Source organism: Lutjanus erythropterus, chromosome 1 (assembly GCF_056507025.1).
Source record: "Lutjanus erythropterus isolate fLutEry1 chromosome 1, fLutEry1.hap2, whole genome shotgun sequence".
Lineage (NCBI taxonomy): Eukaryota > Metazoa > Chordata > Actinopteri > Lutjaniformes > Lutjanidae > Lutjanus > Lutjanus erythropterus.
Genome location: NC_139317.1, coordinates 14,804,064 through 14,819,339, shown reverse-complemented (window position 1 = coordinate 14,819,339; position 15,276 = coordinate 14,804,064). Strand labels below are relative to the sequence as shown.

Below are 15,276 nucleotides of genomic sequence, written 5' to 3'. Positions count from 1 at the left end.
ATAACTTTCAATGTAACACCTGTTCTGAACTTCTGAAATCTTGTCCCTGACGAATACTTCTTGTATTATAATAAAAAAAAATCTAAAACCAACATCGACACTATCAAAAACTAAACTAAAGCTAAATATTATTAATGATAAAAACTACACTGAAATGAGCAAACCCTCTAACTGAAGACTAACTGAATCTACATTGAATTGAAAACAAAAAATTAAAAACGAAATAAAAATATAACCAATGGAAAATAAGATAAGATAAGATAAGATAAGATAAGATAAGATAAGATAAAAAATTGCACGCTAAAGAGAAAAAACTTACTAACTGTAATAGATAGTTTAGGTCTCCTAACTATAGGGCTTCGAACAAGCGTCTGCAGGTCAGTAATGACAATTTGTGAAAGCTATAGGTTGCACAGCAACTACAGGCTCCTTATGAGTGTCAATGGGAATTATTTTGCCAGTAATGTTAGAGCTGTTTACAGTTTAATGTAGAAGTACAATTAAAAACTCCACTGAGGGAAAAAATGACGGACGAGAGAAAAAGGAGGCTTCAGCAAAAATGGATCAGTTCATCTGCAATCAGTTGAATTTAATGTTAAACTGAATCTAATCACAAATTCTGCAACATGTTCTCACGTTTTCCTGTGCAGCCCTTCAATCATACGTTTGTTCCCTAAAGTAGCATTCCGTTATCAAAAGTTTGAGGACTCCTCCATTAGGTAGATTTGTAAGGCCTGTTTTCTGACTAAAAGTAATAGTACAAGGAACCCAAACACAGTTTTCTAAGAGTAAATTTAGAAGCTGAAAGCATGGTGGTCACTGCTTTAAGCTGTAAATTGGTTAAACTAGCACTTGGTGGTTAAAACCCCGATTTTCTGGGTCACACCTGTACTTTCACTGGCCTGGTTTCTAATCCCACCCTATGTTCTGGCCTCTATCTCCCCTCCTCTGTCTCCCTCTCTGCTGCTACTGCTGTCTGATGAAGTAAGAATTCTGACCTTTTATGAAGCTAATTTTTTAGTCACTACTATGTTTTTATGCCCTCGCAACAGCAGTGTCTTTGGGTTTTTTTTGTCCATCTATCCTTCCCATTCTCATGAACACGACATCTCAGGAACACCTTGGGAGAGTTTATTCAAACTGGCAATTGTCTGTTTGGACTCGAGGATGAACTGATTAGAATTAGGAGGTCAAAGGTCAAGAATCGCTGTCCCCCTCACAAAAATGTTTTTGGCCATAATCCAAGAATTCATAAGCTAATTATGACAGAATTTCACACAAATATCTAAGAGGAAACACGGTTACATTTTACATCCAAAAGGTCAACGGTCAACTTTACTGACATTACACTAAACAGTATAATTGCATGCATGAAGGACAGACTATTACAGATTGGATTTCTCGTCTACACCTATGGCCAGGGGGCATCACAGATGAGTATTTGGTCACCTAATGTTATACTCTGTCCAACAAAGTAATAGCTACAGGCTAGCTGAGTCTTGGATTCAACTTTCTTGTTCAATATAGCATGGACTGCTTCAGTTGACGACATTCACTGTAAACACTGGCAAGACATCCAACTCCATTTAAGTTCTATCTGCACTGATATTTTCCTCTGTCATGCACTCCAAAAACTACAAAAAAAAATCTCTGCCTTTCTTAGCTGCACAGTAACAGGATTTTTCTGTCTACACAGCTGATTTTCCAGAGGCCTTTTTCTATAAACTACAGACTCAATCACACAGTAAATGTGCATTATTGTGCTGAAACTCGGTCGGTAATGTAGTCTGTACTAATTCTCAGTGGGTTTTTGTATAAAAGACAGCGATTAACACAGGTATAAAATACAATTTATCACATTTACTACAGTACATTTCAAAAGCATGGTACAGTAGGTAAAAGTTTCCCACAGAAGACCTAGACAGACACAGCGGTATGACAAGAAATGCATAAAAAATAAAGACAGACAATCCAGTCACACTGTTGAAATAGAAAAGAGGAGTTTTAATTCATGAGCTGCTATGAAAAACAACACTACACTGTAATGTATACACAACTAGGACAACTCTTGATATGACAGTAGTGTAACAACATACATGGCTCATGCAATATTTATATCACATTCATACTTAAATTACAAGTTTTTGTGGTTGACATGAAAAGGTTGCTTGTACCTGCTGTCATATCAGAGAGTTTTCTACTGGAAAAAGGAAACCATCTATCTATAGTAGAGTGAGTCCTGCAGCAGGGCCACCTGCGGGTACAAAAATGTCTAACTGCAGGCATGCAGCAGGTGAGAAAAATAATGTAAGAATATACAATGCAATAATAATAATGTAAAAACACGTATATTATGATAATATTTTCTTCCCCTGTAGAAATCATAAAATTAAAAAGACTGCACTATTTTTAACATTTAAATCTGCAAATACAGTAACATCAAGCCTACTCAGCTGGTAGGATTTTTATTGTGAAAGTCTACAACACAGCCTTTGATCGCACATCCTGCCAAACAATATGACATCACTGTTTGATAAAAACAGTGGAGATATTGTGGACAAGCTGGATGACTGAGAGAACTTTAGTGCACTCAAAGACTAGAAGAGTATTTCACTTAGAGACAGTTGCGGGTCGGTTCTGGTTCTCAGCTTTGCGTGTGTGTGCAAGGGCAGGTTTGCAAAACCGGACCTGTGCAGGACTCTGATTGGGCGGGAGTCGCCAACCTGCAGCTCTGGAGCCGTGTGCAGCAGTTCTGCCTCTCTACGGTGGCTCCCTGTGGCTTTGACAAAAAATTATATTGAAAAATTAAATTATATATAATAAATTATATGGAAAACAATGGTGTTTTAATTTTTTATTTGTCATTAATGTAGGGCTTCTCCAACAACATTTCAAATAGAACTTCAGAACTGGCAATTATGACATGGAAAGTCCTGACTTCTAAACCCAGAGCTTTCAGAAAGTTTTCAATTTACAAAGCTGTGAAAACCACAGGAGTGTACTTTTCCTGTGAACACGGTAAACATGACACCATTTTGAAAGCTGCTTTGGGCCTGTGTGTTTCTGCACACTGCCTGTTTCATGTTTATTAGAATTCAAATTAATGCCAAGTGTTCACTGAATGAGCAAAAGTCTGTTTATGAGTTGAGAGAAATCATTAATAATCGTTTGGGATGAATAGATATTTAACTGAGGTTTAATTCAGCAAAATCTTAATGGAGTCTGGTGGGTAAACTTACAGTGTATGACTCATCATCGCTTTTTATTGTTGAAGTTTAATGTTGCACTTGTAATTTAACACACTGTGTATCACTCAAAATTGCTATTTGGATAATTTCACATATTCCTCCTTTGATATTTCATCAACTAAAATATGCATCATAGTCTTTTTTGATGGTAAAGGTTTAATAGTAGTCCAGTTGGATTTGGGTTATTGGATGAATATATTGCCTACGTCTTTTTGGGAGATGCTTCGGGCAATATTTACCATTTTATTTTGCTAATGTAATGGTCTGCAGAATGAGACCTGCTGCACTGCGACATATTCTCATCCAGCAGCACATTATGCATCCATTCAGCTTGACCCTGAGCGCGCTGAGCTCTTTTCACACACATCTGTTGTGGTGAATTAAGGATCTATTTCGACTTGCTGGTGATTGATGGAAGAGTGACACAGAGTGACAGAGTTTTAGGGAGTTTTGCGTGTTTTTCTTCTGAGTTTGAGTGACAAGCTTTATGCTAAGTTTACAAGCCAAATAAATTCATCTAGTTATGTAATCTAGTGAACTTGCTGCTGGCACACATGTCCCAGCTGAGACAGTTCTTAGGGGGTTGTGAGGACAGACAATGGGGAAAGAGAGCGGGGGAGTAACATGCAGCAAAGGGCCGCAGGCAGGAGTCAAACTGATGGCCGCTGCAGAGGACTCAGGCTCATTACAAGGGGAAAAATTTTACTATCTCCTCCAATGCTATCATGCGGGGAAAAAAGATGTTATACAGGTTATTATCTCAACTGGCAAAACAATTTACCATGAGGTATCCTAGACTGGCTGGGATAAAAGCTTCATTTCTGGGGCACTCTGTGGGGCAGGTAGGTAATAGCGTAGCTGCTTCCAGAAGGAGGAGGTGGGCGGCTTGGAGCTTGTGCCTTTCCAGGTGACATAGTTTCCAGCCTTTGTAAGAAGCTGTAAGGCCTCTGGTAATGAATCTGATCTTGACACTTCTGCTGCCTCAGTTTTGATGAAAACCAAGCGTGTCTGCCGCTCCACAAGGGCCTCATGGATGGCACTCAGCACCTCAGATCCTGGACAGGGATCTGGAGAGGTGGGGACCAAAACCACCGTCCGGCTCCGCTCGATGCACTCCAACACTGCCTCCGCCACAGCTGCAAACAAACAGACTTCAGATTACACATCGCTTCAGTGAGATTTTCTGGCAGATTTTCTCCAAAGTATATCTTAAATACAGTGGTGGGCTGTCAGGGACATCAGGGCCTTCTCTGCTGACCCTGTCAGAATCAAAATCATATATTTTTTAATAATTTACTTTTTAAGCTACGACAATATTATCCAGAACGAATATGGTTATTTTCTTGTGAGGCAGAGCTGGGATTTCCTATATGCCATCTAAACTCCGTGGACCAGCACTAGTGCTATCGTTAGCCTTTCATTGAAGCCTGAAGCTGCTATTTGATTACAATTTGACAGACTGTATAATCAGCCAGTCAAATTTTCATGCATAGTGACAGAATGCCCCAAGGGACCTGCAATGTGTCGATACTACCCCCCACTGTTGTCTTCAATGGAGTTTGCACCTGTGATGTATTGGGAGTAAACCAAGCTACTTAATGATATTTATACCTCCTGCCTATTACAAGTAATGGGTGAGTGTTACTTTTTACTCTGTTCAAGAGAGATAAAGTTACTGTGGTGTTTTAGTTTATACAGCATTGTTTATTGTTCTGGTTTTATCTGTCTGGTGATGCTGGAGTTTGGGCAGGAGATAGTGATGCATATAGGCCAAACTTACGTTTCATTTTTGCTGTTGAACAGAAGCTGGTGCACTGATAATATCGTGGCTTTACTTCATGAGTTGAAGTTGTGCGAGCAACTGGTGAACTCTGGGCATGTTCTGTGGGGGCATGTTTCTGTGCCGTATGGTGTGCTGTGCAGTCTGGTTGCTGAGTGACATGAATTAAGATCTGATAGTGATGCTGCAGTAGCAGCCAAAGTGCACTGTGTGCGTCCATGCTCTGGTTTTTAAAGATCGACTATCTTGATGGTGTTTATGCAGCAGCGGCTTATTTAGCTGTATCAGCACCTGTATGACAACGTTTAGCTGTTCGGTTTGTTAATGAAGGCCCTGACTGAGACCCCACAGTACGCTACTGCTCAAATACGTACCATCCCCTGGTAGGACGTCACGATCATTAAGACAGAGAGTGTAACCAAATGTCTCTTCCAAAACACTCCTCAGCCAGCTTCTGTCCTCTTCGTTCAGTCCTGCATCTGTGTCGCTCTTGTAGCACATCAAAAAGGCATCGTAGCTCTTTCCATCTAAACAATCAACAACAGCTCATGTCATTACTGTAAGATGTCTGCAGTCCAAAAATGAGAATATAAAAAAAACTTGAAGGAGAAATCTGACCACGATGTGTCATCACATCAAGGAAACATAAAGTTGAAATACTTGCTGAACTTGACATGAATGCTACAGCTGCTGAATCATTCTTTGAAATTTCAGAAAAGAAAGTCCAGACTGTAATAACTGTTTTGTATATCTATTTGACTCACTATTTGATTCAGAGTTCAAATTAATGCAGAATTTTTTCTGAATGAATTAGTGTCTGTTTATGAGCTGTAAGAAATCATTAATAATCTGAATTCTGAGACAAGCAGGCACTTCAGTTGTCATCCAGAGAGTGTATTTTCAGAGTGGTGAGCTTTAACTTTACATTGACAGACAATTGACAGTTATAAACAGCTGATCAGCTTACAGTTGAATATATGTTGATGCTTCTTATTGTCAGTTTACGTGGTTGCACACATCCTGCACACCTGCAGAGCCCCTGCAGCCTGCCTGTCTCTGCCCAGTCTGGAGTTCTTTAAAGATGATCAGTAAAATCTTAAAAAAACACTGGTAACCAGTGCAGAGGCTAAAACAGTATTAATTAAACTCTGAGAAGCTGCATATCAGCTGAAGACATGATATTGCTTTCTGGCTCAAACCTGAATAATAACAATAATCTTACCAAAGTGAAACAAAAGCATGGATGACCTTCTCAATATCAGGCTAAGAGAGTAATGCCCAGATTTTAAGTTTTTCTTTAACTGGTGGAAACATGATTGAACAACACTTGTAATCTGTTTGGTAAAGGAGAGCTCACTATCTAATATAACACCCAATTTCCTGCCTGCTGGTTTGATATTTTGAGGACAAGTATTCAAGATGTTTCTGTACAACAGCGATGGACTTTGGGAGACCAAAGAGAATGATTTCTGATTTATTCCAGTTTAGTCGGTGAAGGTTTTGGGATATCCAGTGTTTGATTTCTGACAGACAACTGGTCTGTCACTTCATTGGTTTTTAATGGAACGTATACTTGTGTATCATCTGCATAACAATGGTACTGGATTTTGTGCTTTGATTTGTCCCAGTGGTAACATGTATATGCAAAACAGCAAGGTGCCAGGGATAGAGCCTTGTGGAACACCACAGGCCAGTGAGGCCACTGAAGACACTTAATAAAAAAGGATTTAAACAATTTCAGTGCAGCGTCCCTGATGCCAACCAACTTTTCAAGGCAATCTAGTAAGATGGCATGATCAACAGTGTCAAAAGCAGAACTCAAGTTGAGAAGGATAAAATTACAGTTATTACAAGCATCTGCTATAATTAAAGGGTCGATTGGAATTTATCAGACATTATAAGTGTTCATAAAAGAAATCAACTCAAAGTAACTAGTCTTCTCTTACTAAAAATAGTGATATAAAATATTTTAAGCATTACCCGTAAGTTAAAATAAGACATATACCTGGAGCGCTGCTATGGCAGCCAAGAGTGTCTCGCAGGAAAAGAGTGATGTTAATTTTGAACTTTACGTAGATGACCACCGTAAAAACCATCACCACCACAAGGCAGACGACACCAAGAGCCAAGGAAGTGTAAGAGGGGCGAGCTGGAGGGAAAGACAGAGAGACAATACATTTATTAAAAGTAATTTGAATTCTCATTAATGGTAGTAGACTGACAGACACTGTGTGGATGAAAGCTTAAATATAATGCTGAAATGAGCTCATTGATTAGTTGATTGACCAAAAGCAGATCTTAGACTAAACAACTCTACAAGCGTGCAAAAGCATGCATTGCACTGGCGTGGCATTTCTCAGAGGCTGCAGATTTAACAGCATTTTATAACTGCCGCCGTTTTGACTTGTAAAGCACATGGTTGATGAAAAAGAACAACACGCTGTATTGTTCGAGTATTGTAGTATTTACAACTTTTTACAGCTGTGCTCCAGCACAATCTGTTCATCAGGGACCACACCTGTAACACCTGCTATTTTTCATTGCTGTAGCTAGTAGTGCACACCTACTCATTTTATTCTGGAACTTGGTCTGGTTGCAGTCCCGCTATAAAAGCACAACAATTGACTACTACTGCAAGATGACTTAACAGGTTTGAGTTTTGAGTTACGTACATTATGTATCCATCAATCTTACATACGTTTTTGGGCCAACGTGATGTTGATCAAGCTGGGGCTGCTGCCAGTTGCCAATTTACAGGTGTAATTCTTTGAGAGATGCTCTTCTGACACTTTTTGGAAGATTAGAGATGCCGTTTGCATTATCTTTCCATGATTAGACTCCCTGGAAAGTAAAGGAAATAATGGAGAGGAAAGAAAGACATTTTTTTAATGTGTGTGTATGGTGTTTATGTGTGTTATTTGTAACATTTGCACTTCCAAACGTAGTCTTAAGAGCTGGTATATCAGGTGTTTACCTTGTAAAATTGTAGAAAACTGGTAATGTGTTATTTGCCTTCACGGATACCCAGAACACCTCATCATCTTTTGAATAAGTTTCAGCTTTACAATCAATCACCTTTGGTGAGCCTAGGCAAAACAGAGTTTACACAAGATTTAAAAGTAGTAATTTAGAAAGGCAGTAAACTCTTATGTGTTCATGCAAACTACAAGATTGTAACTCACCCAGATCTACAGGAAATACTTGACCCATGCGTGGTTCAATGATCCTTGCAGGTTCATTTAATATTTCTGTGCAAAAAAGAAGAAAAAATATTACATCTTTTTCTGAAAATATGCAGTTACAAGAAGTTAAACGAATCTGCAAAGTGTTCTTACTCTTTGGTTGGACATCAACCAGCACTGTAAAACTCATATTATATATTTGACCATCAAACAGGTAAGATCTGGTACAGTTGTAGAGACCACGGTCATCCTCCTTCACACTGTTGATGTGACCAGTGTTTGGCTTACCCTCCTACAAGATGGAAAATGAAATTAATCAAAAACCTCTAAAACTATGGTATGCTTTGGGAAAAAAATAAAAAACAGTGTATATGGAGATCTGTAAACCAACTGGGTTAAAACATGCTGTCAGAAGATCACCTGACCACAGGGTTTCTGCAGGTTTCAGTAAGGTACATTTAAGATTTTAAAATGTTTTTAAGACCATTATAAATAGAATTTAAGGCCAGTTTCATGTTCACACTGAGGAAAAAAGTATGAAGGATATGATTTGAACTGACTGATGTTATGCTACCAACTTCTGTGTGTAAAGTCCAGAGCAGAGTTGCGCTGGAGCCAGACTTTGGTGATGGCAGGCGTTTGCTGGTAGCTTTTGACGACAGCTTTATGTTCTTCAAACAAATCGCACAAGGTGCAGCTGGATTTAAATTTGTTATTTTACTGAACGCTTCAATCAAGCCATGGCCACCTGGCCTGATCGCAGCCTTTCTATACAGTGCTTGTGACATCTGGGTCACACTGTCTGCTTGAACATTGTGTGTGCATGGCGGAACCTGTTGCTTATTATTTTGGTGCCCATATTGGCAAATTAGAGCAACCGCACAGCCTGTGTGAGTAGCAGACGCGCTTCATAGAGATTCAGAGTCTCGCCTGTTTGTGATGCACAAGTTTCTCTACATTTCTCACAGTGACAATGATCTCCAGTCATAACAGACAGTCATATCAAAAAGATACCATCAACATGGCACCCTTTACTACAGTTTCAGTGTCACTGCGGCAGCAATATGTCGCCTGTGTGGACACCACAGGTGTGCGAGCTTCAGCACTTCAGCGAGGCAGCTATTACACACAGGTACAAGCAGGCTGTGTGGTCCAGCCATGATTCCACCAAATGCGCTGCAGCACATCCCAGAAGCATCTCTCCACTCTGTTCTGGTTCAAATAGGTGGCAAGTCACACAGATACAGCAGAGACTCCGGTCAGTTTTCAAAATAAAAGACTCACGATCATAAAAACATACAAAAAGAACTTAACTACGTAGGCTACTCACCCATGGTAGAAGCAGAAAAACATGAAAAAAATGACCAAATCAACAACATCTGAGCAAGTCAATGCAATCAGATGAACAAAAGTCTCTGCTTCTGAAATGTGGGGTATTTAGCCATGTGGAGTAATGCCTTAAAACCAAAGTTTCTAATTTGAGCGAGTCTTATTAGAGGAGACTAACATTAATAGAAAAAAATATATACTTATTAGTTTTACAAGTGCTATTTTTTATGATGAGGAGATGCCATGTTAGCCCACACACCACACCATATCACAAACAGTGGCTGGGAGTATTCTGATGGATTGTGACGCGGCTGCACAGTTTGCAAAAGTGGTTACTGGTTCTATGTCGGTGTTGTTTTGTAGTTATTAAGGTGTGATGAAGACAAAATCTCCCCAAAACACACCTAAAAGCAAGGAAAATGCAACTGTATAAACATGTTAACTTAATCAAATTAATTGTAATGAATTATCAAAATTATTGAATACATTTTCAAACATTTTAAGGGCTAAAATTCAGTTTATTAAATTATAAGACTTTTTAAGAACCTGCAGAAACCCTGCTAGAACTTCTCTTTATATAAACAACACTCATTCACACTGAAGAATCTGCTGTGCATAAATACCTTGTGCCATATAATGCTGTTGCTGCTTTTATTTGGGGTATTTGCATCAGGGCAATTCAGCCGGCAAGACTCTGTTGTGTAGCATGTGTCAGGGTACTGGGTACTATTTTCACATTCTCTGGTCTGTGTTGTGCACACGATCAGCTTGAACCAGGACAGCATGTCGCCATTCCTGTAATTTCATTAAAGAAAAGGTTAATATGACGACCTTACGGATCAGTTGACAAAATAGTAATTTACAGTTTCATACTGTTGAAATTCAAGAAGCATTTGAAGACACCATCTTTGTCGACCCATCATGATGTATGGCTTCCCCTGACGTGGCTTATTGCCTGACATTACTAGACTGTTGTGAATAAAACATCCAGCACTGTAATCTCACAAAGCATTACAGCTCAGCTGTGAAATAAAAGACCTTCACAACATCCACAAATTCATCTGTCACTCCCATAAACATGAATGTGTCCCTCTGCATGTTGACAGACAACAAAGCCTACAGAGAATCACATTTAGCAGTGGTGTAATTCCTGAGAAGCTGCGGCTGTTTCACCTTTATTAAACCCTGTAAAAAAAACTTTGTGTAAAGGGTAATTTTGCAATGACTGAAAACAAATACACTTTCTAGTCAAATAAACTTGATATTAATTCAGCTGTACTTGAGAAAACATGTTCAGTGAGTCCAAGATGAAGCTGAACCAACATGAAACTGCTCCAAGTGAATTTATCAGACTGTAAGAGTGTAAGGGGGTAGGGACGCAATTCAATACTAACCTTCCTCATGGTTCAAGGTGTTTTCATTATTGTGAAAACAAGCAACTGACTTATCTTAGAGTGAATTAGAGACACACAGCAACTTTTTAACATATACTTTTCTTCAAACCATTGAAAAGAAGGTTCTCAGGAGAGTTTTAACTCTCAAAAATCTGTGCTGGAAAGTCTGCTAACATGCTGATCATGTTTCTTAAGAAACTTAATTTAAGAGTTGATTTAACTCTGCACAGCACATTCATTCAAAAATACTTCAAATTACAACCTCAATTCCACAAATGTTGTAATGCTGTGTAAAATGTAATTAAAAGCAGAATATAATGAAATTTCAACCTATATTCAGCAAAAGACATTTAATGTTCAAACTGATATTGTTTTTGTAAATGTATGCTAATTCTGAATTTGATGCCTGCAACATGTTCCAAAAAGGTTGTGACAGGGACACGTTTACCACTGTGTTCCATTAACTTTCCTTTTTACTCTTTCCTCACCAGCATCAAGCCAGCACCAGCATTCTTGACAAAATTCACAGATTTTTCAACACCCACAGAATATTTCCTACAGTTGTAGGACTGACTGGACTTTACCAGAGAGAGCACGAGTAATTCCCCTGATGGTTTTCAGAAGCTTTTAAAATCACAAGACTCCTCTCGTGAACCAGCACGCCCATCTGCCTCTGCTCTGCTGATTTGGTCAGATTCATCTCCTGGGTAGTGTAACTGGTCCAGATCTTGCCGTCATGTGGGCACGTCAGCGCCACCATCTCACCTGCCCTGACATATATCTTTTTGGGTTCATGGGGACACGCACCTGGAAATGAACGTAACACATTTTAGTTAATTGTCGTGTGCAAAACTATAACATGAACTGGTTCTGTGGGCAGCTGGTAGCACTGTCACGACACTGGAATTTGTCATTTCAATTCAATACCTTGAAAAAAATATTTATAAACAATACCATTTTTAATACCACAGGAGAAATGTGCAATCCTCTAGCAGACAAAACGTGGTAAATGCCCTCTGGGCTGCCCTTCCAGTGCACAAAATCTGGTATAGTGCCCTTCCAGTAGTGTGGCAGGCAACATTGTAGAAGAAGAACGCGCAAGTTGAAAATATTCAACTTAAGTGAAAGTTAACGTGTGTTGCTTTGGAGAGTGTAGAGCCGTGGGACAGAGGCACCGCTCGCCGGCAGACCGCTGCAGGGCTGCTGAGCGCACTGGACTGTTTCAAGGCTGCACTAAGCCTCAGTGTGAGGTAGAAATTAATTTCACTATCTGTGGGAACGCACCAACATTGACCCACAGTAAGTACTGAGCTTTGGGAAATTCTAATACCGGACTACTTTTTAAAAAAATAAAAATATTGAAAAAATACCATGCAACACTACCTTCAAGTGGACAATACCTGGTAAACTTCCCTCTTGGGTGAGCAAAACACAATGCAGAGCCATATGGTTGCCCCACATACCAGAAAATTATTTGAATTCTGCATAACTTTAAATGGGTAATAGCTCCTTTGTGTTTTTATAAATGATTTTTGCCGTGCTGTTGTCAGTGTAATTAGTAATAAATACCATGATATTTGCTTTTGTCCATATTGCCCAGGCCTACAAGGCTTGGTTGTAAAACCCCTCTTTGCATGTTGCTACGGAGATCCATCAAAGTTTTGTTGTGTCCCATTCTCTGTACCGGGGGAGGAGGTTGTAAAGAGGTCAGTAAATAGTTGTCTGTGTTATTTACTGGTTAGGTTGCTTTACTTCACCTTCAGGGTGTTGACCCTTGAATCCTCTGAATATTTGTGTTTGCACTGATCTCAGTTTTCACCTGTGTTATATTGGTTATAAGGCTGCTGTTTTAAGCCCACACTTCATGTCAGATTCTCACAAACTCCCACAGGTTGCACTGATTAGTTGGATTACTGCTCTGTGATGAGTTTTTATATGTAACAAACAAAATTTAGTAAACCTAAATTCTGCATCTATATATAGCCTAAATAATCCACCATACTTTTTAAATGCAACTAATCTAATAGTTCAAACTGTCAGACTGGAAGCAGGACAAAAATGCATGTTTTGCTTAGGACTGAAAGGGCTTCAATCTCATACTCCAAATCAGATAATTCTTTCAATTTGTGAAACAGCATCAGCTTGACAGATAAGACTGTTATGAAAGCACAGTGCGGGTTGTTAACCACATCCTAAATTGTTGGTGCCTACTGCTCTTATGATTTTAGTGTGAAGAAAAATGGGTCAAAGTTTGTGGAAGTCAGCATCGGTTGGTACATTGAAGGAAAATAATATTTTAAATGTTAGTAATATTTGCATAATGTGCAGTAATGATTGTATACACCACTCTGCTATTTTTTTAATCATTTTTGCAACAATAAATTTACATTATGGCTATATGGCAATAATTCAATTCAATGTTATATATACATCGTTCTGAAATAGATTGTTCTGCATAATCAGTGCTTATACTTTTGGTAGAACACTTTAGCATCAAAAGCACTTGTAATGAATTATTTCTCTCCTGTGGTATTGTTTAAGAATGAAAGAGTTTTGAGTAAGGCAGACTGGAGACAGTTGCAACAAGTCTCATTTCTCCAATCAGCAACATTTAAGAGTGATGATACTCATACTGCACACACTCTGTTAGATCTTCTCCCCACCAGGAAGACTAGACAACATCTGCTGCTCCATTTATTAGAAAAAATAAAACAGATTAGTATTTCTAGCACTAGCGAAAACCTCATGTGCTGCCATGATGCTCTGTCATGGCTGATATGGTAGGGACGGTTGCAACAAGTTGCTGCAACGGTCCCCACAGCTGTATCAAAACAGATTGTTTTGTGCAATAAATACATGTTTAAGAAAGGTTTGTTGCATCGCAAATTGTTCCATTCTTCCTGCCTCACATTGAAATATAGAGTTTGAATATCATTTTCAACATCCACACAATGATTCAAGGTAGGCTTACATTCTATGCATAAAAAAACAAAACACAATGCTGCTCCTCTTCTTCAGCTGGGAGTAGGGCAGGTTCATTTGGGCTGATTGGAAGACGAGGCTGCTAAGCCCGAAGCTGAATCTGGATCTGTGGGACCTTGCATCAGGAGCAGCAGGGAAAACTTATTTAGCAAGAATAGTTTGCTAAAAGTTTGCCTTGATTGAAAATCAGCTAAACAAGAAGTGAAATTTGAACATCCAATTTGAAAAATTCACCGTTTCTTCCCTCTCTTCTTTCATCCTTTCCTTTCTTTCCATTTTAGGAAGCCAGATTTATCTTCAATTAGATATGATGCTGCTCCAACAGCACTTCTGGTTTTGGGAGCAATAGAGGCTCTCTAGATTCTGTTCGTCAAAAACAAGAAATCAAAAAGAAACTGTTAGCTTTAGTGCGTTATAAATAATAATCCTTATTTTTGATGATAGGTTAATAATTCAGTATTGAAATGGGCCCTTAGAAATGTCCCAACTTTTACCCACCGTCAGGTGCCACTGGTTGTCAGATGTAAGTTTAATAAATACAAAAATGGTGGTCTAGTCTCTGAGTAACTCAGAGAAATGAAGAAAGTGTTGCAACCGTCCCCAGTCTCCCCTACTTCTTTTATCACTGGTAAAGCACAACACCGTTTAACATGCAGTATATAGCTGATTATGGAGTTCATTGAAATTTGTGTTTTTTATTAAATTTCCAACATATCATGTTCGATTGAATCTGTTAAGTTTTGGTTTCCTTCTTTTCCCCTCTTCCTCTATTTCTCTCACCTTGTCCATGGAGAAGTGCGTCAAAATCTGATCAAATCAAATCTAACCCTTTAACACCACTACGAGCATTTTGTCTTACCTGTCAGTGATGTAAGGAGGAGAAACAGGGGGACCAGCAGGGCTTTCACCGTCATGATCACCTGCAGCAGATCACGCCAAACATGCAGGAGCGCAGTCAAAAACGTGCGAAGGAAACAAATTCCTGATGCAGTTCTGCTGAATTACAGTTTCCCCAAACTTACCAAACCACTTTGGGTGGTGATGAAAAAATGAAACTTAAGGAAGAGCGCCATGCTGTCACCGCAATGTGAACACCCCCTGCATCCCTCCCAGCGAGAAAAAATTACAGGCTATTTTTATCGACCTATTTCTGGAGTGATTATTTACTTTCATGATTTACAAGTAGCTTTCCTCATATTAACCTTTTTCCACCACCACGAATGACAAAAAATGAAACCTGAATTTATAAAAATACCTTCCTTTGGTGTAGTTTCGTGTCATCCGCAGTGACATAAGCAAGAAAAACGCATCGCTGCGTTCTGGAAACATGCAGGGAAACCCGCTTCGTTACGCGCCCTGCC

General features: G+C 39.1%; 1 protein-coding gene across 1 annotated transcript; it reads right to left on the bottom strand.

Annotated features, from left to right (window-relative positions):
• Positions 1-3,950: 3,950 nt before the first annotated feature.
• LOC146332732 (interleukin-18 receptor 1-like) lies at positions 3,951-15,276 on the bottom strand. Its single transcript, XM_084714551.1, has 11 exons — positions 14,938-15,276; positions 14,775-14,835; positions 11,518-11,740; positions 10,163-10,334; positions 8,364-8,502; positions 8,211-8,276; positions 8,003-8,114; positions 7,727-7,869; positions 7,034-7,177; positions 5,403-5,555; positions 3,951-4,384 (listed from the first exon to the last, which is right to left on the bottom strand). The coding sequence occupies exons 1-11, from the start codon at positions 14,986-14,988 to the stop codon at positions 4,041-4,043; spliced, it is 1,608 nt and encodes a 535-aa protein (XP_084570677.1). The 5' UTR covers positions 14,989-15,276; the 3' UTR covers positions 3,951-4,040.